Raw genomic sequence first — 25,695 nt, forward strand, 5'->3', positions numbered from 1 at the left:
CCGTGAGATTATCACCCCGCTGTCTGTCTTTTTTATCTTTTGCATCCCTGAATCTTGATGCTCTTTTGAGGTTACGTCCAACCGCAGGATTAAAGCCTACTTCAAACATGTCCGCATATCTGGGAAAATGAAATCGTTTTTATGCATTTTGGGCTTTCATCCACACAAGAACTCCATTTAATATCGTTTAAAACAATTATTTATAAAACTTCAGACCAAGGTGGAGATTTGAGAAAACTATTTGAGTTTACGTGTGAACAAGGAGGAAACTGAGATTTTCTGTGACAAATAATGTGCCAAAATATTGTTTGACATGATTCCCAATGGAAATTGTCTTGTGTTTTATTAATGTTATATTCTAAAATGCTACTTAAAAGTAGTTCAAAAAACCTTCTGTCACTATGTTCATTTCCCAACAGGAAGTTGTGGTTGTTTTGAAGCAACCTGATTGGCTGACAGGTTTTAGACTTGTGCTACACTACCCCCTATGGGTCTGGCATGTTTACAACAACGCTCAGAGGCAAATTTGAGTGGATTCATGTGGATAAAAACTTTTCTGAAATTGATCCTGTGTCTATTATATTACTTTTCAAAGATGTGGCTGAGATATGTGCCTTTATAAAGATTTCAGAAAAGCACGGAGGGAATCTGCGCTTTCTGATTGGCTACCTGTCACATTCAACAGGCTGCGTTAAAGCTCCCAGTCGGGGAAAACCCCAGAGGCTGCAGTGATAAACTGGCCAAGACAATATAACATGTTGAATATGCCGGATTTAGATCGGAGCGGACCGACTGGATCCGATCAGTCGGAACACACCACACACTACAGGATCATCGGTTGCGATTATAGCAAGACCAATCTTAAAATGTTGGACGTTCTAAGATTGTCGTAAGGGGAAAAAATCGTGTAGTGTGAACTATTGCATCAGGTCGTCGGATTCTGTATCTGAATCTAATGATTATTGAAGGGCAACATAGTATACAGACTTCATAATCTGTACTCTTTTGGTTGAATGTAGTTTTTATTTCCACTTTGGTTTTATGTTGTTTACCAGTTCCAGTGTTAAATGTTCTTTTGAAGATAAAGTGTATTTAATTTTGGCAGGACATCTCTTGCATTATTATGTCACTACCATTACATCAGTTTAAAATGGTCTTCAAACAATATTATTGTTTATCGCAATAATTTTTGAGACAATTAATTGCTCAGCAAAATTTGTTATCATGACAGGCCTATTTCTCACTAGCCTGATTTATTTGTAGTGAATGATGTACAGTATGTGGATTTTAAGTACTGTAGTTCTTAAAACATGGCAGCCACTTCCTTTATGACTTCAAAAAAGCTTCTCACCGTAACTCTAGTTGTAGTATTAGCAGTAAATATTGCTGTGGTATCAGTTACTATACACCCAGACTTCCCGTCCATCCCAGTGCTTCTCGTATTTATGGGTGTTGTGAAGAGCTCGAGTGACGAGGAGGTTAGCATACCTGCTCCTCTGTGATTAGCCCGGGGTGTGTCGGCTCGTTTTCATTGCTGTAGTGCAGAGGCAGAGTCTGACAGAGCTGGCCGAGCAGCATGGCCACTTCCTTCATGCTCCGCCAGCAACATACCAGCACCATCTGAGCCGTCACCCTGTAGCTCTCTCCGTCTGGAGAAAACACACACAAACACACAGAGTGAGGTGGGAAGGAAGACATCTGTGGTTCCAAATATGGACTTTTTGTCATTATTTACTCTTATTGTTTGGAAATGTCACACCGATTCATTTGGATCAGTAACTGTAAGAATTACAAGAAATAATTACAAAAGTTGCAAACATGTCAACCTTCCAGACCAGTCAGGTCTTCTGGTTCTTGTCTGCTCTGGACCAAAACCAGAACCAAACATGGAGAAGCAGAATTCAGTTTTCATGCTCCACAAATCTGGAACAAACTTCCAGAAAACTGCAAAACTGCCAAAACACTGAGTTCCTTTAAATCAAGGCTAAAACCCCAACTGTGTAGAGCTGCCTTTGATTTATAATAACTGGAATATTAATAAATATATTTGCTTGATGATGGGATTTGACTAAATGTAATGTTTATTGCTCTTTACTGAATGGTTACTGTATTACTGTTTTTATTACAAAGCACTTTAAACTGCCTTGTTGCTGATATGTGCTATACAAATAAACAACATAAAAAGATGAAACACTTCCCCCTTTTGGGCATCCCAGGTACTGCAAGAAAGAGATTCACCAAACTAAAAATCATGACAAAAAGACAATATAACCTCTTTTCAAGTCTAGCAATTTTGTTATTATAATTAGAATATTGACTAAATGCTGTGTGTGAAAAGCTATGTCAAAACTTCCTGCTTCCTCAAGGGATGAGGTGGGAAAGTAGCAGCCAGGTGTTCCTAATCAAATGTACCTACATAATTGTCATCATCAGTAAAATTGGCTCTATAAAAGCAGGAATCTAGACAGTTTGAAGCTCTGGAGCACACAGGTGTGTGTTAAAACAACGGCAAACCAAACACAACAAACAACCCATCGGCAATAACCTCAGGAATCGCTGGCCTACCGTTTAGGAAAGGTTACAAGGATGTTTCCACACAGATTATGGCAATCGTTTTACAGAGAGAGAGAAGTGTGTTGGGTTTCACCCCAAAAGGCAAAACCCAACGCGTGTCGAGCCATGAGAGAGAGAGAAGGAAAGAAAGCTGGAACAGAAAAGTCCCAAAAGAAATAAAAGAATATAAACACGACAATATCGGAGATTAAATAGTCCTTTCATGATCAGATTTAAGACATGTAGTTTATGTATTTAAGACCAGCTTTCATTTATTTTTAAGAATTGGAGACATTTTAAGGACTTAATTTTAGATACATGAATTTAAGACTTTTTAAGGATGAGTGGACATCGGATAGTCTGGTCGAATCGGTTGGATTAGGGACCAAAATTGTAACATTTGTTACAATTTCAGCTGCTGCGGTTCAATTTCACACAGCAGCGTGTCAAACAAAGCAAACTAATTAAAATCCTGTTCCCTCCTCACCTGTGGGGGCGCTGCACCAAGGACTGCTGAAGAAAACCACAGAAAAACCTTAGAAAAAGACACTGAACGCAACTTCCTTTTTCACATGTAAACAAAAATTAAGATTTTAGCTATTGTAGGATTTATCTTTTGTAAATGAACCATTTCTCCTGCTAGCGCTGAATTAGCATGTTTGTTTAGGTTGTATTTACCCAAAATGCCCTGTGCTGTAGTCCACTTCCTGCTTTTGGAGCGGTTTCTTGTCCGCTTGCATCCACACATGCATTCAAAACTGATGCTAATTTGCATTTTTACACAGATGACGCAGATGAAACAGAAACTTTGAGATTGACTGAACTCGTCTCATTTAGTGTTTTTAAATCCAAACTAAGAGCTCTTGAGGACGATTCTATGACATGTACCTGTTTTATAGTGTGACTTTTTCTTTTAACTGTTTAATTAGTTAAGTCCAGGCAGGGAGTCATTTTTTTTTTCTGTCTTTCCACAGTTTCCTCTCCACTCTGTCCTGCCTCTTGGCCAGGACTTCTTTGGGAAAGAGGCTTTTAATCTGAATGGGATTTTTATTCTGGTAAAATAAAATTTTAATAAAAAGAAAATAAGAAATAAAATAAAACTAATTTATAAGACCTTATAAAGCATTTTGAACTATCTTGTTGTTGAAATGTGGTATACAAATAAACTTTAACTGACTAATGTAAACAAACACAAAAAAGATGAAACACTTCCCCCCTTTGGACATATCAGGTACTGCAAGAGGAAGAAATATTCAGCAAACTAAAATTATGGTAAAAAAAAAAAAAGACAATGTAAAAAATCTAGCAATTTATCAGGAAATAGTAAAAATAATTATTAGTTTAAGTTTAGTATTGACAAAAGGTTGAAATAAACAAAAAGAAAAAACTGCCTCAACCAACAAACCAGAGTTTCTAGGTGAAAACAACAGGAATGTGAATAAACCCTACGAGTTATCACTGCTAAAAGCGGCTCTACAAGCTCTGGACTCATGGGGTGCACTTAGTTTGTCCACACATAGGTTAACCATTTTGTTTTTGACAGCGGGAAATTTTCTGTACCTGGGTTTAGCGGCGGTGTGCGCTGCGTCTGGGCCTGACTTCGATCATCTCCTTCGGGTTTCTCTAGCTCTCTGGCGCTGTTGAAGAAGTCGTTGGAGTCTCTGGGCCGAATCTCCTGCAGGATCCTCTGCAGACCTCCAGACATCTCTGTGTAAACACTCATTGTTAACACACTTCACAGGTTTCCCCCACAGGATGGAGGAGAAGAGGACGACTACACTGTAAAGGCAAACACTGTATTTAATTGAAAATAATTAGTTAAATCAGTTTCATCAAATTTCTATCAACACTCATTTTTAGTACTTTGACTTTGTTGATGAAAAGTCTTACCACCTTACTCTACTTGATTTCTTTGAAAATTTTGATTTTTCTTCTGTGTTGAAAAGTACTTCACTGCATGTGTCCAAGTACAAATATTTGGTTTTAGCAAGTATTGCTAATACTTGCTAAACTTTTAGCAAGTATTAGCAATACTTGCCGCTAGTAAGCAGCAGTTTTAGCTGCTTATTAGCAGCTAAAGCAGCAGCTGCTGCAGAAACTGCTTTAAGTAAGCAGCTGAAAAAAGCTGCTTACTTAAAACAAATAATGTTTACTTACTCGCTAATGTTAGGCTTACTGTCCTTACCGGAGTCGGTATCCATGGGAATGAGTCCCTCCGGCGACGAGCTCTGGACCACCGGGGACACCACGTCGGACATCCGGTAGCACACGGCGATCAGCTCCGACACCAGAGCCGTCCACTGCTCCGTCTGACTCAAACACCTCAGAGCCCAGACGCACAGATCAGATTTACACCAGAGGACCAACTACAGGGTTTCACCAGCTCAAACTTAACACCATTTAAGAAGACTTGTATCACTGTAGAAACGTACGAAACAAAATCTCTTGTTTAGATCATCACAGAAGACAAGTAGCGTCGTACGGGTGGGTGACAGGAATGAGCCAGAGGACAAAAGTCGTCCAGCAAACTGCCGATGATTTAAACATAAATGTAAATGATTGGGTGGGATTCTGGTCAGAGTAGAAGTAGAAAATACAGCCCTGGACGATACGGCTAAAAAATTTACTGATATAAACATTTCATATCAGTCACAATGCAAAAACACAAAATCTTACCAACTATTTTTGGTCAAGTTTCTAGTGCAAATATCTAATTACAGTTGAAATAAGACAAAATTAGCTTAAAAGTAACTTTTTAGCAAGATATCGATCCTTGTTTTAAGTAAATTATTCCTAAATATTGATGAAAAAGGGATAGTTCTATTGGTAAATACATTAACATAACATGGAAAAATGTCTTGTTTATAAATTAAATAATCTGCCAATAGAACAAGTACCATACTTTTTCATCAGTATTAGATATTTGCACCAGAAATTAGACCAACAATACTGGGTAAGATTTTGTGTTTTTGCAGTGTAGATAATTTATTGATTAGTTTTTTTGTTGTTGTTGTTTTAAATATCTGAAATACTTCCCAACTGATGGCATAAACTTCTCTGTTTTATTTACAGTTTTTACTCCACTTTGTGTTTTATTTTTACGCAGTTTTGAACCACAGTGGCAGAACTTCAAATCTGCTGCTGCGTCAGTTACTGAAAAGGCCGTTGCTAGGTAACCAAAGAATGTCTGAGTTGCTAGGTAACCAAGTTAGCTGATTCCACCAACCTAGCTTAACTGGCTGTGAGAGTTAAAGTCTTTTCATCTGCCTACATCTCCCAGAATGCTGTGCGGTTCTGGATTGGCGTTCAATGAATAGTCTATAAATTGAATAATGACAATTCTATCAGACGTATTATTACATGTTGATATTTATCTTATATATATTGATTTATTGTCCATCCCTACTTACCAATGATAAAAGCGAAAAAGCTAGCTAGCTTTCTGGCTAGCACTGGTTTGTTAGCAGCTAGTTAGCAGTAGCCTCAACCTAAAGATATCTCAAAACATTTGCTTGATGAAACATAAACTACATAGACTATTATATTTAATTAAACCACAATTAAATTAGGACTGCGATCCTAATTTAATTGGATCGCATATTTAAGGCCAACTTACATATTTTCTGATTCAATTAAGACATTCTAAGGCCTAAATTTAAGATAAAAAGCGATTCTCATGCTCACTCTGTGCTCAGACGCTGCAGGACGGCAGTGATGCAGTGCGCTCTGCCGTAGAGCGGAAACGAAGCGGCCGCCTGCAGCAGCGACGCCTCGGCTCCAGACAGCTCCGCCTGCAGACGGCGCAGCAGCAACTGGACCACTGACATGAGAAAAGCGGTCAGACATGCAGAGGTGACAACACTCACTCTCTACTTTAGTAGAATTACAGACACTTGTATGAAAAAATACTCCAGTAAAAGTAAAAGTAAAGAAGTACAAGTTTTGAAATCTACTCAAATAGAAAAAGTAAAAAGTAATTTCCATCTTGAAGAATACAAAATGATTCAGACGAGTCTAAAATACTTAAAAAGTTATATTTTTTGTGCAATCCGTGGATTTTTTTTCCATTTGGTTTTGTTTTTTTCATCATGGAAGTAAAGAGCCATAAGTGAAAATGTAAGGAGTCAAACACGTGCCAAACTTGAGGCCTGAGGGACAAATCTGGTCCCCCATAACCTCCAGGGTGCTTAAATATTATTTTATCAATAAAATTAATGCGGTTTTTTATCTATTTTCTGCCAGATTACAATCAGTCCCTCCAATTTCTTGCAAATTATCGTGGAAATTAACGCAAAATCAACAAATCCCAGCAATTCTTTGAGCAAATGCAGATTTTTCACAAAAATGGTCAAAACATTACAGTTTCAGTAATGCTAACAGCTGCCTCAGCCTTAACTGACGTCAGATTATACGTCTCTTTTACCGACATACATAAGCACAAATAATGTAAATATCTCTAAATTAACACCACAAAAACTTTTTTATTGAAAAAACAATCACAACATCCTGGAGGGACTGAAAAGAGGTTCAATATTATTTCATTTTAATAATTTATTAATGTCTTAATGGGTTTTATCAACACAACCGGCCCTTTAAGAGCATTCATGATCTTAATTTGGCCCAAAACAAAAATTAGTTTGACACTGCTGGAGAAGAAAGCGGGAGGAAGTAAAAGTAAAAAAATAAATACTCAAGTAAAGTACAGATACCTGAAAAATCTACTACAGTAAAGTAATAAATTACTTTAAATTTTTTACTGCAGACATGTGATCAACGCTACGATCTGCAGCTGTCGCGGTTTTTACCAGCCAGCGCGTTGAGCTCCAGGATGAGCGACCGGGACGCCTCAGGCCGGATCTGGAGGTCCAGACCCGGATCGCATTGCAGCAGAACCGGGATCAGGTCCGGCTGCTGCAGCAGCAGGTGCAGCAAGTGGGCGGCGGTGACGCTGTCGTAGGGTTTGGTGCTGGTGCTGAGGTCCAGAGCGGCCCGAAGAACAGAGAGCATCGTCTCCGGAACCTTGAAAGAAACAAATGGATCAAAACAGCAAATCAGAAAAAAACTGGAGGAGAAAAGAAAAGAACAAGAGAGAAAGATTCGTCCTCACAGAGTTACAGAGAAAACCAGAGTTTAAGAGTTTAATCAGTCGGATTTAAAAATAAAATACAATTCACAGTGAAGGAAAGAAAGAAGGATGGATGAAAAAGAAGCAAAGGACATAAGGAAGGAAGGAGAGGGGAGAGGATGGAAGAGTGAACAGCAGGTAAGAAGGAAGGATAAAATGAGATGAAGGAAAAGTAGTGAGGTAAGTAAGGACGGACGGACGGACAGATGGACAGAAGGAAGGAAGGAAGGAAGGAAGGAAAGAAGGAAGGAAGGAATGAAAGAGTCAGGGGGAAGGAAGGAAAGAAAATGAAAGAGAAAGGAAGGAAACAAGGAATGAATGAACACAGCAAAGAAATAGACGATGCAAAGAAAGACACTCAGATGGAAAGAAGGAAGGGAAGAAACCAATTGAAGGATTCAAGGAAGGAAGGAAACGAGCCCCTGCTTCCTTCCTTCCCGTGTTTAGTGTTTCTCCAGAGGTCAGACTGGTTTCATGTCTGAATCTAAGCTTATTATCACTGCACACATGGATAAAATGTTAACCTGGAGTCCAACGGCGGACGGAGGAAGCTGGCTCAGCAACGACGTGGCGAGCTGCTTGACTTCCAGGAAGTTGCTGGCCACGCAGTTCAGGACGTTCTGAGCATGTGCGGGGGTCACGACCTCACCGAGGGCAAACGGGCCGGACTCTGGGAAACGGAGTGAGAAGGGGGCGATTAGAGACAGATGGATCCATCTTATTTAAATATAAGCTCTGATTGGTTACCAGCAGTGAAGGAGAAGAGCTGAGTCAGCAGGTTCAGCAGGCTGAGGGACAGGAGGCATTTGGAGAACGAGGCTCCAGGGAGCAAAACCTCCAGCAGGTTCCCACACAGCCAGCGAAGAAAAGCCTGAAACCAAGAAATTCCCTAAAATTAGAGTTTCGGTTCAGATCAGATCATCGTGGCAGCGACTCTTTGCTCACCCTGTACTGATCCAGGGAGCACTGGTCTTCAGCCCGGCGCTCCTGGACGAGTCTCTTCTGCAGCAGCTGGCTGCTATCCTTCACCCTGCAGAGCAACTGTGAAGCACAGGAGGAGGTTTATCAGACTGTGAGGAACCGACAGAACCTGTTAGCCGCTACAGCTAGCGACACACATTGAGTCAAACTGTTTCGATGCGGCATGAGCAGGAATCAGTCACAAAAATGATCATATCGCCATAATTTCTTGTATAAACCATGGCTTAAATTATGCAGTTATTTAAACGCTAAATGACACCGCACCTCACAACATAGGTGCATGTTGTAGTTGTCAAAGTCAAGCTAGTGTAACTGACCTATTCCTCAATATTTTAAAAATAAGATAAACTGTTTACTGTTCTCTTAGACCTTGTTAGCTAGCTATTGCAGTGTTGACAATTAATGACAAAACATGGCATCACTTTATCCGATCATTTCTGATTGACTCGACAAACAGCAATGGTGTCCAATCAAAGCCTCACCTTCTTCATCAGGCTGGCGGTTTGCTGCCTGACGCCTGGTGATTGGCTGTTCAGATTGGGAGGGAGGAAATGGCGAATGAGATCCATTTCCTGTGAGGTCAGAACCTTGGTGCTGCGGTGACTCTCACACACCAAACCCAGAGCGTCCATCCTCACCTGCAGGAACCGGAGAACCAACTTCATAATTTACTGGGATTTTTTGGGATTCACCAACAGAAAGTAGGGCACACTTGTGAAGTAGGGATGCAAAGAATTAATCAACTTACAATAAATTGTCAAGCAATGGTTTATTAGATTAAAATTTGTTCCAATGTGTTAACTATTAGCGTCCCTTAGACGTTCTTTCAGTGTTGTAGTTTAGCCGCCATCCAGCAGAGGGCGCTGATGTTCATCCTTCAGTGGAACCAGGAGAGAAACAAAGATGGCGGCTATCCCAGAACAGCTCGAAAGAGAAATGGTTCAGAGACAAAATGCACTGTCTCTGGTTCTGTTTTAAAATATAAACACTCGACAAACTTGGCCGCGCGCTTTATTGATATTTATATGACGGAGCAGCGTCACCTTCTCATTCAAAAGTTACTGAAGTGCTACGAAGGCGCTCCACAGTTGTTCCCTACTTTGTGTTGGGTTAGAGTTGTGACCTGGAAAAGTGGGAGAGCTCACCTGATCGTGTTTGTGGATGAGTGCTTGTTGCAGCAGTGAGAGTGGGATCAATCCGCCCCACAGACTCTCCTCTGAGGCTGCGGCGACTCCCTGGGCTCTGGCCGCCCGCAGGCAGGTCATCAAGGCTCCCAGAGCTCCTCTGCTGGATGAAGGACCTGATAATTCAGGAACACATTGGAATTAGGAATGCTAATCAATCAATTATCGCTTAATGGCTTATTAGATTAAAAATTATTCCAATTGATTAACTAAAAATCTTTTGTTGTTGTAGTTTGGCCTCCATCCAGCAGAGGTGGTGGTCATTCTTAAGCGGATACAAAATGGCAGCTATCACAGAACAGGAAAGAGAAACGATCCAAACATAGTCTGGTTTGGGATGAAAAATCCACTTTATGCGGTTTTGAAATATAAACATTCGGGTGGATTTAGTTATCACCTGAATTCAGCCGGAGTGGTGTCACCTTCTCAACCAAAAAAACTGGTTTGCCACATAGGCGAGGATAATGTGACAGAAATAATTGGTAAATGGGAAAGCCTAAGATGATTTATTTTTTAAGATTATTTTTGTAAGAAGGCAAAAACTCTGAAACTTAGAAACTGCAGCTCAGAGGAGGAGCTTCACCTCGGAGGCGGGGCTAAGTACACCCAGGTGTTTTGCACAGTTGAATGGTTGCCATGGAGATTAAAGGATTTGTCAAACATGCATGAAAGAATCAAAGCGTAGTATATTAACATGACTTACAATGTAATTTAATGTCTTGAAATTGGGCCTCTGTCTCTTTAAAACCTCCTGCTTTTTCTGAAACCACCTTCAGGAAGTCATCACAACATGGCTCCTCTATTAACTCTCTTTCAACGTTTTTAGCATCATTACACTGAGAAGTAACTCCTACTATGACGTGCCCAGTTCCACCAGATGTTTGCTAATGGCTGCTGGCCAATCTTGAAGGAGACAGGAGAGGATGTGTTGCTCTGTGAAGCAGAAGCTCTGAAGCCAGGAAACTGCAGCTCAGAGGAGGAGCTTCTCCTCGGAGGCGGGGCTAAGTCCACCCAGGCGTTTTGCAAGAATCAAAGCAACGCTCCAGGTGTGTTTTTGATGAGGAAATAACATCATAGCATAATGTAACGCTTAAAAAAAGTGGATTTTTAATAATACTTAATACTTAAGAAAATGGCTGCTCAGGTTGATCAATGTTAGATTAACTCATTAATCGATAACTTGCATCTGTAGTTGGAAGTCTTTGTTTTTGAGGCAGATTAACAGCGATTGGTCACTACTGTGTTAGTTCTGTACCTGTCCTGGAGGGCGGCGCCCCCTGCAGGGCGTGCACCATGTGTGCCAGACTGGAGGGACTGCACCGCAGCAGCTTAGGCAGGAAGTAGTCCAGTATGTAGGTGGTTTGGTCCGGCCTGGTGTGGCACAGAACGTCCAGCAGGGGGTTCACCCAGATCCGGTGCCACAGCTCCATCCAGTCCGATTCCCGTGCCGACAGCTGCGCCTTGTGGCTGACGAAGAGCCTCTCCAGGAGGTCGCTGGCGTACGGAGCCACCGTTTGATCGCCCATCAGGTCCAGGAGGAGAGAGGGCAGACGAGGATGGACAGCCAGCAGGTGCTCCGCCCCGTAGAGCTCCACCAGGCAGCCCAGAGAGCCGTACTTCCCCCTCATGTGCCACTCCAGGCCCAGCAGGCTGCGGGTCAGCTCCACCACGTACGGATCGGAGGCCGGGTCCGAGTCCGCCGGCTTCGTGCGCCGGTGCAGGAGCAGGAGGTTGTGGAACAGAGAGCGGGTTTGGTGGCGGACGCCGTCCAGAGGATGCTCCCAGTGGGAGTAGATGTGATCCAGCAGGTGGCGCTGCAGTTTGGAGTCACCGCATAGCGCCACCTGGAGGCTGGGAGGACAGAGGCCCGTTTCCTCCTGCAGGCAGTCCAGAGCGGCGCCACTCCAGAGGGTCAACACCCGAGCTACCACCATGGCTGTGCTGGACTCCTTTACACTGCAAGAAAGAGAAAATCACCTTAAAGGTCACCGATTATGCTTCCTTGAACAGATTAGAGCTGGTTTATGGTCTATACAAAACATCTCCAGCACATTTTTTGCACAAAATCATTCTAAGATAATGAGATGTTAGTCTGGTCAGCTGTTTTAGGGCCTCTTGTCACTTTAAATCCAAATAAGCTGCTGTTGGCCACGCCCCCAACTCAACCTTTGCAAACAGAAGCACAATTATACAACCGTATATCTTTGAAAAGCAGAAGTGGAGCCTCCTGCACAACCAACAAGAATGCAGCAAGTGGTTTCTGCATGGTAAGTCAACAACTAAACGCTTGTCTTTTCCAGCAGCCATTGTACAGCACATGCACCAGTAAAACCAGCTGACTAAACGGGTTGGAGCTCAGCTTGGGTTGCTAGATAACAGGCGGAATTCTGCTGTGGTTGCTAGGTAACAGAGCAGTGCCACTCAATAGATGGTAGGTTTTTGAAACTGTTCATTTTCTATACACCAAAAACATTAATTTATAGCCAAAAGGCAGCTGGGCGGTTTTATTAAGTGGTTGGACTGTTTTTAGCAGCAGTAGAGATCCAAAAAAAGCATAAAAATTTATTTTGCATGATAGGTTCCCTTAAATGTAATAAATAAATTAAACAATTCTTTAAATCTGCAACTAGAACCAGGGTTTGTACACTTTTCCCACATTAAAATTGAAGCATTTTCAAACGGCGTACCTGACGTCCAGGTCCAGCAGCGTCTCTGGGACCAGCAGCAGCAGCTCCTCCCACTGCGGCCCGGGCAGAGAGCCTTTCCAGCCCAACATGGCCAGAGCACCATGGCTCAGATACAGAGCCACACCCGGAGGCCGTCCCCTCTTACACAGAGCCTCGCAACTCAGCTGGAGCCAACGCGGGGCCGAGTCCAAACCCGGAGCGGAGCCACGCAGCAAACTGCTCACCTGTTGAAATCATCAAAGGCACAGAAACACAGAATGACTCAAATACTGATTCAATGTTTCTGGTTTCTTTAGAATATTGTAAAACTATGGTGAAGAAAACGTACATCCCATTTCAGATCAGTTTCTGTCTTTTCTGCACAGATCTTCAGGTGTTTTCACTCCTCATAGTCGGTTCAGCAAGATATAAGAGCTTGTTTTCAGTCAAAAAACAATAAAAACCCCCTAGTAAAAGCAGATTTTTCACTCATCACAAGACATTCTTCCCATGTTATAAGTGAAGAAACCTGCCAGTGGAGCTAGTACTTTTTCATCAATACTAAGGAATTATTTAGTTAAAACAAGCTCCTATGTCTCCTATAGGACTTTTGAACTAAAAACTAGATAGAAACTAATTGGTAATATTTTGTGTGTTTGCAACATGATGCAAAAACACCCTCTGCATCTCCTAGATTTACTTCAATCTTGGAAAAATTATGTTTTTTGCTCATAAATATATTTTTTTTTTTTGCAAATGTTTGCCTTTACAATATGAGAGAAAGTCTTAGTTTTAATATCATAAATTATTTATTTCTTTTTGACATCAGAACATCCATGTTATGTTTTGTTTATTTAATCCAAAAAAATTAATCTAGAGATTTCTACGGAAATGTACGTCTCTGTGACCACATCAGTATATTTCTTTTTTTATTTTCTTTCTCTCCCTCATGGAAGCTTTTTTTTTTCTTCTATTCCATCTTAAATATTGACGACCAGAATCGATTCTTGGAATTAAATCATTCTAAAACCTGTTTTAGATCCTAATATTAACATTTATTTTCTCTGATCCAGAAAAGAGAGAGGGCGTACTTTCTTTTTCCAGACGGCAGGACTCACCACTGAGGCGACTTCGTCTCCGGCGCCCATGACGGACCTGATGAGCAGAACCACGGCCATGCCTGCTGTGCTCTGAACCGCCTGGATGAACTCTTCTGCAGGCGGAGAGAAAAACAGAAGAATCCAGTTAGATTCATGTTTGACTTATTTATCTCAAACAAGATTTTAAAAACAAGAAAAAGATCAAACAGTAGGACAGAGAAAAAATTTGCATACACAACCAAGAAACGAAGTAGGAAGAAGTGAACACTTATTTAATCCCACCCCTTATCTCAGTTTGATTAAATATATACCTACCAACACGCTAATTATTAAAATCTGTAATTAAAACCATGTTATAATATCCATGTGCCAACAAATAAATTAGATTACATAGACAAAATGATTACAAAATAACTCTCATGACAAGACATTAAAATCTACGGATAATAATAATGTTAATAGTAGTTTCTGTGTGTTTCTGACCGTCAGTGAGGATGTGGATGTAGCAGCTCAGCAGGCCGCCCAGCGGCTCCGGCGGCGCCGCCCCGACGGCGGCCTGAGATCTCTGGAGAACCAGCATGGACGTTTTCACCGCAGCCAGGCAGGACTGCATCAGCTGGGCCTGGGCGATGTGGCGCCCTGCAAGACCGCTGAGTGACCAGCAGGGGGCGACAGACGCAGGCAAATGAAAGAATTGCTGTTTTTCTAGAATGGAAAAATGTTGTAAAATACAGGAATTGGCTGCAGACGTTTTGATTTTTGAGGGATTTTAATAATCCACACAAGCCTGGCTATTCAGTTAGAGTTACTGTAACCACTTAAGCTTTTTTAATACAATGTTAAAAATATATTAAAAGATGCAGCTAAACAAATATCTCGTTTTAAGTAAATGAATATTGTATCACCTAAAATGCAAATAACATTTTATTCCCTTAATTTAAGCTTGATTATTAGTAGCACAGGATGCTTCTGACGATAAAAAAAAACTAACAACGTGTGAAAAGGTCAGTACTTTCTGTTCAACTTAACATCAATACAGCGTACGGCCGATCTGTTGATTATTTTCTGATTTACTGATTAATAATTTGATAACAAAAGAAGCTTAATAGGAGATATTTTTATACAGATTTTGAACCAGTTGAACCTAAAACTGCCACTTGAGATTTGAGTAAGACACATTTACAGAAAATAAATTTGTTTGTCTTAAATGCACAATGTTTTGTACTGTTTGCACAACTTTAGCTTAAATATAGCCTTTTTTAGTCTGTGTACTCCAGTTAATGATTAATAGAATACTCCATTAGTAGATGATTATTTCAATAATCAATTAATCACAATTAATCAGATTAATAATTTCAATATTCGTTTATATTTAAGTATTGAAGTTAAACAAATTGAAGGTAGCTGTTATTTTTTGTTATTAAACCAACAACACAGTAGTACGAATGCTAGTGAAAAAGCTCCACACCATGATGCTGCCACTACCATGCTTGATTGTTGGTAAAGTTTTCAATCTTATGTGGATTAAGGAAAACCAATAATAAACACAAACTGGAGCATCCAGTTATTGTTTCTAAACTCCACTCTGGAAAAATATTAGTTCCCATAAATCATTAAAGGATAAAATTTTAATAAATCAGCTGAAAAACACAGAATTCGTTTTCATACCTGTTCTGCTGAAGGTATTTGTGTAAAACCTCGCAGATGAATTTTAACACTATCAAAACAAAACAAAGAGAGACTTTGATGAAATTTAGTCTGCAAAGAGAAAACTCTTCAAACTCTTCAAACTTTTCAAACAAACCATGAAGCAGCAGCTTGTTAATGCATCTTTCACCTGGAAAAAACACCAAAATAAAACATAAACTCATTGCTTCCTATTAAAGTGATTTAATAGGCAGAAGTGATTTTCTTTTCTTACTTACCAAGATGGAAGCCATCCAGGCAGGCGCCGATGGTGTCTATCGTGTGTGGATGCTGTTCTGAGCATGTACTGGACAGACAGTCGGACAAACAGGAGGACAGACTGTCCACAGCCCGTCCCTGAAGACACTGAGGCACTGAACTCAAAGCACTGAGGAAAGACACAGCAAGGTAAGGTAATTTCATTTATATTACACATTTTCAGCAACAAGACAATTCAAAGTGCTTTACATAAATTAAAAGGAAATACAAACAAAGTAACAAACTAAAGGAAAGAGCAAAAGAAGAATAAGAATCTAATAAAGCCTAAACATTTTTCAGGCTTTAATCTGTGAAAAACATTGAAAACCGTCTTTTACTACTTTGTGTTGTTTATCCCAGGAAACTCCATGAGAAAATTTGAAAAAGTTCAAGAGATGTGAAATTAAAAGCGAGTTCTACCTGGCTGCAGCCCGTCTCAGGGGGTTCTTTGCCTGCACAGAGGTGTAGATCAGCGATAGGGCGTTCAGACAAGCATCCAGCGCTTCACCACCGTCTTCCTCACTCAGAGCCTCCAACTGGGATCCAGCCTGATGGAGCATGGACACAAACACATCACAACATCCATCTGAATACACAGAAATGTGTGTTTTCCAGGCATGGAGTGTCATTTTATAGCACAATCCACTATGTTACCTTCAGTTGTGATTGAAATGCTATATATACTGTATATATATATATATATCTCAAATATGACTTAAAATAAATTTTACTTATTAATTTAACACTTTGAAATTGGGCCTCTGTCTTTAAAAATTGCTGTTTCTGAAATTCCACCTTCACGAAGTGATGACAACATGGCTCCTCTACTAAACCCTTTGACATTGTTTTTAGCAGCATTTCACTGAGAAGTAGCTCCTATAATGAAACGTGCAGTTCCACCAGATGCTTGCTAATTGCTGCTGGCTAGTCTGAAGGAGCTGAGTGGAAGAGGGTTGCTCTGTGAGGAGGAAGCTCTGAAGCTCAGAGGAGGAGCGGCGCCTCGAAGGCGGAGCTAGGTCCACCCACGCGTTTTGCACAACTGAATGGTTTCCATGGAGATTAAAGGATTTCTCAAACAGCCATGAAAGAATCAAAGCAAAACTCCAGGTGTGTTTTTTTTTTTTTTACGATGGAATGACATTATACCATTATGTAACGCTCAAAAAGTCGATTTCACATAACACTACATCATAATACAGGGACCTTTTTAATCAGCTGGATCTGCTGCACGGCGTCAGTCAGCTGAAAGCAGGTCTGCAGGGTCTGGGCAAGATGTTTGACTTCATCTGCGCCTCTGTCCACAGAGAGGGACGCTGGGTGGGGCAAGAAAGGGAGACAAGTGAGCGGATATTTTGGAAAATTCAAAGCTAGAGCATAAAGACTGTAGAAATCTTACCTATAAGCTGGCATAGCTTCTCCTCATCCAATGCCACCGCCTCCATTTTAGTAGTTTTCTTCTTCACCACCATAATTTAACACTATAATAAGCTGTCACATAGTCAGATGTTTTCACTGTATGCTGTTAGACATGTTATATATTTTAAAAATCAGATAACTACTTCTATAGAAGCACAGCAAGAAACCAAGCTTTGTTGCTAAAGTTCGCCAACTTTCACAAGCCCCCTGAAAATAACTCAAAGTCTACATTAAAAAGACGTTAAATACAAGTAAAGCTATAAAACTGCAACATAATATCAGTAGCAACTCAGAAAATGCCGTTTGATGAAAACATAAAAGGCATTTACCTCAATTGTGCATGTGGTCTACAGCTTTGCTACAGCCGGTGCCTATACCGGATGAAAATAAAACAGCTTCCGGTAGATTTTCGCAATAAAAGATTCCCAAACAGCCTAGCTTACAGGAAAAACAGCCATACGACCTTTGTGAATGTTTCTCTTCCTAAATTAAACCCGAACTGTCAAAGAGTGACAACAATTTTGTCTTAAATTAATTGTAAAGTAAGTGTGCGAAATTAAAAGATTTTATTTTGAAGCTAGATTATTTTTGACCTTTCGTGGACCCCCGCATTGACTTCAGAGAGGAATGAAGCGACACGTAAGCAGGGCCGCCATATTGGAAGGGTAAACTGCGACCAGTTAGTTTTCATTTTTTAAAATACATATATTTTCATGCGGGCTTTTATTGTGCACGGTGTTTAAAATTACTGATAATCTAAAAATGTCCCTCAAGTTGTTCCTTAAACAACAGACTATAAAATAACACTCCAGAAGAGGGATATTAGAGTCTAAATATAATTGAATACTCAATAACTTTAAATATTGTTAATGTTAACTTATTTCTCAATTTATTTAGTAAAACACATCATACAGAATATTTACATATATACTGATGTTTAAAAGCAATTATTTATGTTATTATAGTTTTCCACCTACAGCTTATGAAAGTACAATATTTAAGATTTCCATATTATATCTCACTAATAAGTGACTAATGAAAAAATATGATTAATACTTGCCTAGAGGTTTGTTGTTGGGTTTTTTTTTCAAAATATGTTTTTAATCTTATAATCTACCTTTATTGTAAGATTAAGATTAAATATATATAATTTACTGAATATCTGTATCATAATACATTTGATAAATGAAATGTCCTTTGGTATCTGGCATCTATTTCGATTAATATGTGTACAAATAATGGAAGACTATGGTTATTTTTTAAATAAAATTTTGTGGACCCTCGCATTGAATGAATGAAAAGATGAACAAAAAGTATTCTAATACAAACTGTCAGTGTTATTATTATTATTATTATTATTATTATTATTATTATTATTATTAGTAGTAGTAGTAGTAGTAGTAGTAGTAGTAGTAGTAGTAGTAGTAGAAGTAGTAGTAGTAGTAGCTGTATTATAACGGTTCCTAAGACATTTGCAACTCTACGTCCCTGCGCTCCGCGTTTTGATTGGTGGATAATCCTTTCAATCATTGCGGTTGTAGACTGATGGTGCGTTCAGGGAAACCTTGAAAGTTCGAACTCTAATCGTAGAAACCATGTCACCCGTGTCTCCACCGTGTCTCGTTCCGACATGGTGGACTTTGCTGTCTGGGAAAAAAAGTTAATTAATAACGGAAGGAAAGTAAGCGTACGATTCATTTAAAACGACAAAACCATACTTCCGACAGACAAAGTGGATTTTATCGTTTGAAAATCTAAAACAAATTCTACATTCAAGTTCATTTTCCAACTTGGAAATTGGAAAATCCGACTTCCAAGTGCAACCGGAATGCAGCATGTAGATCCCAGAGCTTGGATAAACGCCTCCCGCGCATCTGATTGGACGTATTTCATAAACGCCCCTCCTTAATAAAAAAAAAAAAAAAAAAAAATCAACCCGTGTCCAACTTTTCCCTGAGCTGAAATGGAAACCTCCCGGAAAAGAGAGAATCCCCCTTATTTTTTCTCATAACTTAGGATTTTAACACCAGACACAATATGTCCGATTTGAGCATGGCGTGAAGACGCTCTGAAAACGAAAAACACATCAGTTTTATAGCAGGTAAGTTGGAAAAAATTGATAAAAATGGCTGGTGGGTTTTTATTACAAAGGGAAAGTAGGGTTTAGATTTGGAGCTCTTTTTTACACCAACTCAGTGCTTCCATATTTATCTATGGGAATACTTAAAGTTTTCTATCATTATCATTTTTATGTTTTGAGTAAGCTAGCTTTAAGTTTTGTTTTTTTTACTATTTTATTAAATAAGTTAATATTAGAATGTGTTCAATAATCACTCTGAGTCCATTCTGGTGGGTTTTTACATTCAAAATGGAATTATTCTAGAAAGTTAAAGAGTTTAAACGTTTTACAGCATCATCCTCACATTGTCATGAAGGCACAGAGTAAATTTATACTTTTGATTTGTGACTGCAGTTAATATTGCTTTTGGAAACTGAAGGCTTGATTTTCACTGGCTTGCTAATGTATTCCTACCACTTGAACTTTTTAAAAACATACATCTCTGTGTAATTTATTGCGTTTTATGTGAAGGGCCATCTTAAAATTGTGTTTAATAGAGAAGTCGATGTCTGTTGTTAAGAAATAAAAATCCAAAAACGATGCATTTGATTACCAGCCCTTCTTTAATTTGATTTCCCTTTGTAATCAATATTTAATTTCCCTTTCAATAAAGAATTTTTTAATCTGAATTTGAAAAAGTTAGTAGTTGTAAAATTGTCTTTTGCAGCAGTTCCAGCTGCTTTGCATATTTTCAATTCAAATCAAAAACACTTTATTTATCCCAAAATGAAGTTAAATATTATCATAACTCATATCACTGAAGTATCTTTAAGGAGTATTTGTGGATGTGATACTATGAGCAGGAAGAATCTCTGGTAGCAGTCAGTCTAACAACGGATTTGAAAAGGCTTCTGACTTTATGAATGTTTTCCCACCTAGCAGCCTGGTAAACTCTTTTAAATTGGGGACCAAAGTTGTAAGATTTGTTACATTTTCAGCTGGTTTGGTTCACTTTCACTGCACTGTGTTAAACAAACCAAACCCTTTGAAAAACCTGTTCCCCTCCTCGCCTGTGGTGGCGCTGGACCAAGAGCCACAGAAGGAAACGACATGAAGAAGACACTGAGCGCAACTTCCTTCTTCACAAAATGCTAATAAAAATCAAGTTAAAAGATTTCTCTTCTGTGTTTGGCAAAAGACCATGAAACATTTCTCCCACTAGCGCTGGACTCTGTCGTTTGTTTTGATTATATTTACCCAGAATGCCCGGCGCTGTAGTGCACTTCCTTTTTTTGGAGCGCTCTGTTTTCTGCTTGCATGCACATATGCATTCAAACTGCGCCATTCCTCACTTCAACCAAACAGAGACCTAGGTTTGTAAGCGGATCAGAGTTCACTTTTTTCGCCCGCATAAGAGTTCACAAAAGAACCGGACTTTCTGTACAAGTGAACTCGAGTTTGATTATAAAGCAGACTAAACAGGACTGGTGTTGAACCGTTGCATGGCAGGCTAAATGTGGAATTTACGATATTCCACTGTAACTTGTCCATGATGAAACCATCAGTTGTTGGGAAACATTGCTAATCCACCTCATTTGCTTTTTCCGTTCGTCTTCAAATTTCTGTTTAGCTATATGGTTAGAAAGCCGAACAGACAGACTCCAGAGTAGGGGATTTGATCCTCGCCCATTATGAAGCTGGAGTAGGGGATTTGATCCTCGCCCATTATGAAGCTGGAGTAGGGGATTTGATCCTCGCCCATTATGAAGCTGGAGTAGGGGATTTGATCCTCGCCCATTATGAAGCTGGAGTAGGGGATTTGATCCTCGCCCATTATGAAGCTGGAGTAGGGGATTTGATCAATAGAAGATGGTTTGAACTTTCTCCTTCTCTCTCTGCTCTATATCCAGGACGCCTCCTTTTAAACTCTTCTGACATTTGGTGTTCTTCCAGATGTTATTTTAACTGCTAATTCTTTGATATGCTAATCAGCTGCATAACCATGGCAACAATACATTGTTACCATGCTTAAGCAACAAATCATATCATAACGTGACAGAGATTTCTTCCCTATTCTCTTTTGCAAACAAGTTAATTAGCTTGTCTGAACATCAATTTTCAAGATTCAGGTCTGAACTTTAACTAGGTCATTCTAATACGGGAATATGCTTTAAGTTAAGCCGTTTAATTGTAGCTCTGGCTGTATGTTTAGGATTGTTGAATCTCTGCCTCAGTCAGGATCTAGGGTTGCCTAGTTTTTAGCTCCGTCAATCTTTCCATCAACTTCAACCAAACGTTCCCACACCATGATCCTGCCACCACCGTTAGTTCCCCATTTCATCCAATGTTCTCTAAACTCTCAGCTCCAAATGCAGGAGTTGATTTGTTTTTGTTCACTTCATCCTGGTGAAGTATGTTGTGTTAAACTCCTTCCTCTCTCAGCCTGTTGTTTTTGTTTTTCTCACACGACGGCTCTTTAATTTCTTTCCTCCGTCTGTGTTTACCGCGGCTGACCAGCAGCAGAAATAGGGTAGTGGAAAAATCGGTTTTATGGCCTTCATCCACACACTGTGAGACGGAGCTCAGGCTGGTAATGAGAGGTTACAGTTGAAGGAGACAGAAAGCCATCATCTCCATCAGAGATCCTCCTGCATCTCCGCCGCCCTCCTTCCTGCACTGGATGCCTGTTTTTCCCAAAGCTTGCAGTGGAAAATGTGACAGCAGTTTGTTCTATAAGGAGTGTTTTGGTCCTGCAAAGCGATGCAAGGCCGATGCCCACAGTGGCTCAGCTGGACACAGACCTGGAAAAAAAAATTAATGAATTTTCCACCTGCACTACAAAAACATAAAATCTTACCAAGTATCTTTGGTCTAGTTTCTAGTGCAAATATCTTAGTAAACTTGAAATAAGACAAAACTGACTTACAAATAACTTTTCAGCAAGATATAGAGGCTTGTTTTGAGTAAATAATTCCTTCATATTGATAAAACTAAGTACTACAGTAGCTCAATTGGCAGATTATTTCATGTATAACAAGACATTTAACCATGTTTTAAGTTAATTTATCTGCCGATGGAGCTAATACTTTTTCATCAATTATAAGGAACTATTTACTTAAAACAAGCCTCTATATCTTGCTGAAAAGTTATTTGTAAGTCAGTTTTGTCTTATTTCAAGTTTACTAAGATATTTGCACTAGAAACTAGACCAAAAAATATTTTGTTTTTTGCAGTGTTTAAATAATCTTTGTTGAATTCTAGCATCAGTGAACAACAGTGGGTCCATACTCTTTGCCAGAGTTTTTTTTAAGGATTAATCTCTTCTCTTCATTACAATATTCAATCCGACTTTAACATCCTAAAATTAGATGCTAATCCCAGTAAGTCTACATAATGTCATTGTAATTTTTTAAAAGGCATATAGTGCCTTTAAAGGCATATCTGTTATTCTTCCTTGAACAAGTTAGGATAGGTTTACTGGCTATATAAAATATGTTCATTGTGTTTTTCTGCTCATTCTTAGATAATCAGATTATCTAAGTTGTGCCTATTTTGAGCTCCTTTCAGAAATGCTGTTTTAGGACTCTGTCACTTTAAATCCGAATAAGCCACACACGCCCAACTCAACTTTTACACTCACACGTGAAAATGGCTGAAAACTGATGCTAAATTATACAACCGTATGTTTTTGAAAAGCAGAAGTACAACCTTCTCCACAATCACCGAGGGCTCAGCCATTGTGCAGCGCATAAAGCAGTCAAACTAGCTAACCAAACGTGCTGGAACTCTACTTGGGTTCCTAGGTAACAGGGCTAGGCTTGCCTGGGGTTGCTAGGTAACAGCTCAATGCCCCTAGACTGTGACTTAACAATCACTTTTGAAACGAATCGTTTTCCAGCCAACAAAAATTGCAAAATTAACTTATTGCCAGAAACTGTTTTTTTTAAGCACTTGAGTTGTTTGTGAAAAATAGTCAAGAGATCAACTCTACACTGTACTGATGTTCAGTTAAGCTTTTAAAAAAGTTTTTGAAGTATTTTTTTTGCCTTTTCTACGACTGATGAAGCGTTCACTAAAGGAATGCTTCGTTATTAACAATTTAGTCCGAGGAGAGCCTTGAAATGCTCGGTCAGGAGGAATAATAAGACTTTGTTCTTACGTCTCTGTTTCTCACTGCTGCTTCTGTCTGTCTGTGTGTGTTGCTGGAAAAGGTTCAGCATCATGGCAGAGGGGGAGGAGGCGATGAGCCAGGAAGACTGGAAGGAGAGGTGTACGGTTCTGGAGGCGCTGCTCGTGAAGTTCAGGGTCCAGATCGTCAAGATCCGGGAGCTCACCGCAGACAAGGTTGGTCCAGGGCAAAACCAGGCCTGATTGATGAATCTTTGATGGTTCTTCCTGGGATGAATGAGGGAGTTTCCACAGTAACAGAAGGTTAATTTTGAATTTCTCTGCTGATTTAGCCTAATGTTTTGAATCATTATCCTGCACAGAGACCCAATGGTGACTAATTTGTTCCCTCTTGTGGCTGAAACCATTAGATTTTCATTTTAAAATCTTCATATACAAGAGTTCAGGATGCCACGTATCCAGAGTCTTTGGAAAACTGCAAAAATACAATATCCTCCCAAGTATTTTTGGTGTAGTTTCTAATGCAAATATCATTTTACACTTGAAATAAGTCAAAACTAACTTACAAGTAACTTTGTAGCAAGACAAAAAGGCTTGTTTTAAGTAAATAATTCCCTAATATTGATGGAACGGTACTGGTTCCATCGGCAGATTATTTAACTTATAACAAGACATTTTTCCTATGTTATAAGTTAATTTATCTACCAATGGAAGTGGTATTTTAGCGGTAACTTAGCTTCCCAAGCTGCATTTTCTTTGGAATATTTTAGATATGCTCTACGAAAACGTCCCTGAAAACTGAACCACTGATAGATGGAAATGTAAACCCATTTGAAGTGTTTGTCCCTCACATCAAAAACACAAAATCTTACCGATTATTTTTGGTCTAGATTCCAGTGTAAATATCTCAGCAGGCTTGAAATTAGACAAACAAACTAAAAAGTAACTTTTCAGTAAGAAATAGGAGGTTGTTTTAAGAAAATAATTCCTTAATTTTGAAAAAAGTTCCAATGGCAGATTATTTCACTTATATAATGACATTTTTCCCATGTTATCAGTGGAACAATCTTCCAGTGGAATTGTTTTATCAATAGTTGATACTTTTGGCCACTTTTTATATTTCCTTTGTACTTTTATCTGGTTCTATGTTGGCTTTTCATTTTCCCAACAGTCCATGCATCAAGTCGATCCACAGAAAGCTAAGAAGTGATTCAACTCATGCATGTATTGTTTGGTGATCTCTGGGAAGGCTTAGCCTCTCATGAGTTCAGGAAGGGATCCAAATTCAGACGGGGAGCTGGTGGTGGTTCTGCTGGGCGCAGACCGGCCTCTCTGGGCCGGCCCAAACCGCTCCGTGGCCTAGATCTGAAGCCGCTCTCTGGGGATGCTGATTAGAGCTCTAATGTAAACATCAGTCTGACCGCGGGGCTCCGCCATGCATTGCATGATGGGATTGACCCAGCTCCAGTCAATTACAGATCCCTGCTGGTGCGCCGCTGGACAGCAAAACAAACTCCCACTGAGAGCTGACAAACCCGGCTTTGGTGGGTTTGTTCAGCATTTCTCTGCTTCTGCTGATCCAATCATCTAATACGAACAAGTTTGAGGTGTACAACAATTTATTTTATGGGAGTTTTGCTCTTTGATTGCGTTATTTCATATCTTTAAAGAGCAACTAAGGTTAAGAAAGTATTGGATGGAGAAATTGTAGCTTGAGAGAAAGGAAACATTTAAAGAAGATCAGTAATCCTTCAGTCTCTCCTACAAATGGGAGATCACTGATTTAACTTCCCAGCTCTAGAGTTCAGTCAGAGTTCAGCAGACTTCGACTTAAAAAAACAAAAAAACACATGGGAACCCACAAATGTAACTGAGCCTTTCAGAAATGTACACACCTCTGAAATTTTGCACATTTTGTCCCGTTACGCCCCAAAATTTCATCGGGATTTTAAGCAATGAGCACAAAGTAGATAATAATTGCAAAGTGAAAGAAAATCTGTCCTAAAACCCCAATAAAATAACCACAGACTGGTTTCAATGTGGAAAAATTTTTAAAACATCCAACATTCTTCAAGGCACTGTCATATTATTAAAGGGGGCCTTTTATCAAAGTTCATTTTGTACGTTTTTGTTCTTCCTTTGCGTCTCAAATGCAGCACAAGCGCTTAAAAAACCCACTCAGCCATTTTTTGGCAATAAGTTAAGTTTTTTGTTGTCTGGAAAAGTAGCTGTTTCAAAATTTCCCCATTATTAAGTCACATTCCACAGGCACTGCGCCGCTACCTAGCAACCCCAGCTACGCCAAGACTAGCAAACCAAGCGGAACTCCAGTACATTTGGTGAGCTGGTTTTACAATGGCTGCTGGAACAGACAAGTGTTTTGTTGTTGGCTTGCTGTCCAGAAACCACTTGCTGCATTCTTGTTGGTTGGTTGTGCAGGAGGCTCCACTTCTGCTTTTCAAAGATGTACGGTTGCGCATCTGTTTGAAGCCATTTTTACGTGTGAGGTCTAACGTTGAGTTTGGGGGCGTGGCCAGCA

At 39.7% G+C, this 25,695-nt stretch overlaps 2 protein-coding genes across 4 annotated transcripts in view; one reads left to right on the forward strand and one right to left on the reverse strand.

The window, feature by feature from the left end:
- Positions 1–17,353, reverse strand: part of thada (THADA armadillo repeat containing) — a 109,755-nt gene extending 92,402 nt beyond the window's left edge. The window contains exons 1-21 of one of the 2 annotated variants that reach the window (XM_028007547.1): positions 17,299–17,353; positions 16,950–17,041; positions 16,757–16,866; positions 15,974–16,101; positions 15,535–15,683; positions 15,414–15,446; positions 15,278–15,326; positions 14,093–14,259; positions 13,628–13,722; positions 12,531–12,754; positions 11,099–11,799; positions 9,805–9,959; positions 9,142–9,297; positions 8,624–8,719; positions 8,426–8,549; positions 8,203–8,348; positions 7,359–7,572; positions 6,238–6,373; positions 4,739–4,875; positions 4,114–4,260; positions 1,489–1,649 (exon numbers count right to left, since the gene is read on the reverse strand). In XM_028007547.1, coding sequence (XP_027863348.1) covers positions 1,489–1,649; positions 4,114–4,260; positions 4,739–4,875; positions 6,238–6,373; positions 7,359–7,572; positions 8,203–8,348; positions 8,426–8,549; positions 8,624–8,719; positions 9,142–9,297; positions 9,805–9,959; positions 11,099–11,799; positions 12,531–12,754; positions 13,628–13,722; positions 14,093–14,259; positions 15,278–15,326; positions 15,414–15,446; positions 15,535–15,683; positions 15,974–16,101; positions 16,757–16,866; positions 16,950–17,022 — 3,201 coding nt within the window. In that variant the 5' untranslated portion in view covers positions 17,023–17,041; positions 17,299–17,353. The remainder of the gene's footprint in view (positions 1–1,488; positions 1,650–4,113; positions 4,261–4,738; positions 4,876–6,237; positions 6,374–7,358; positions 7,573–8,202; positions 8,349–8,425; positions 8,550–8,623; positions 8,720–9,141; positions 9,298–9,804; positions 9,960–11,098; positions 11,800–12,530; positions 12,755–13,627; positions 13,723–14,092; positions 14,260–15,277; positions 15,327–15,413; positions 15,447–15,534; positions 15,684–15,973; positions 16,102–16,756; positions 16,867–16,949; positions 17,042–17,298) is intronic. The other variant, XM_028007549.1, reaches the window with a different exon arrangement.
- Positions 17,354–18,894: 1,541 nt separating this feature from the next.
- Positions 18,895–25,695, forward strand: part of plekhh2 (pleckstrin homology domain containing, family H (with MyTH4 domain) member 2) — a 33,940-nt gene continuing 27,139 nt past the window's right edge. Inside the window, exons 1-2 of one of the 2 annotated variants that reach the window (XM_028007582.1) lie at positions 18,895–19,070; positions 23,240–23,372. In XM_028007582.1, the coding sequence (XP_027863383.1) occupies positions 23,250–23,372 (123 nt within the window). In that variant the 5' untranslated portion in view covers positions 18,895–19,070; positions 23,240–23,249. The remainder of the gene's footprint in view (positions 19,071–23,239; positions 23,373–25,695) is intronic. The other variant, XM_028007581.1, reaches the window with a different exon arrangement.

The sequence above is a fragment of the Xiphophorus couchianus genome, chromosome 22, assembly GCF_001444195.1.
Source record: "Xiphophorus couchianus chromosome 22, X_couchianus-1.0, whole genome shotgun sequence".
NCBI lineage: Eukaryota > Metazoa > Chordata > Actinopteri > Cyprinodontiformes > Poeciliidae > Xiphophorus > Xiphophorus couchianus.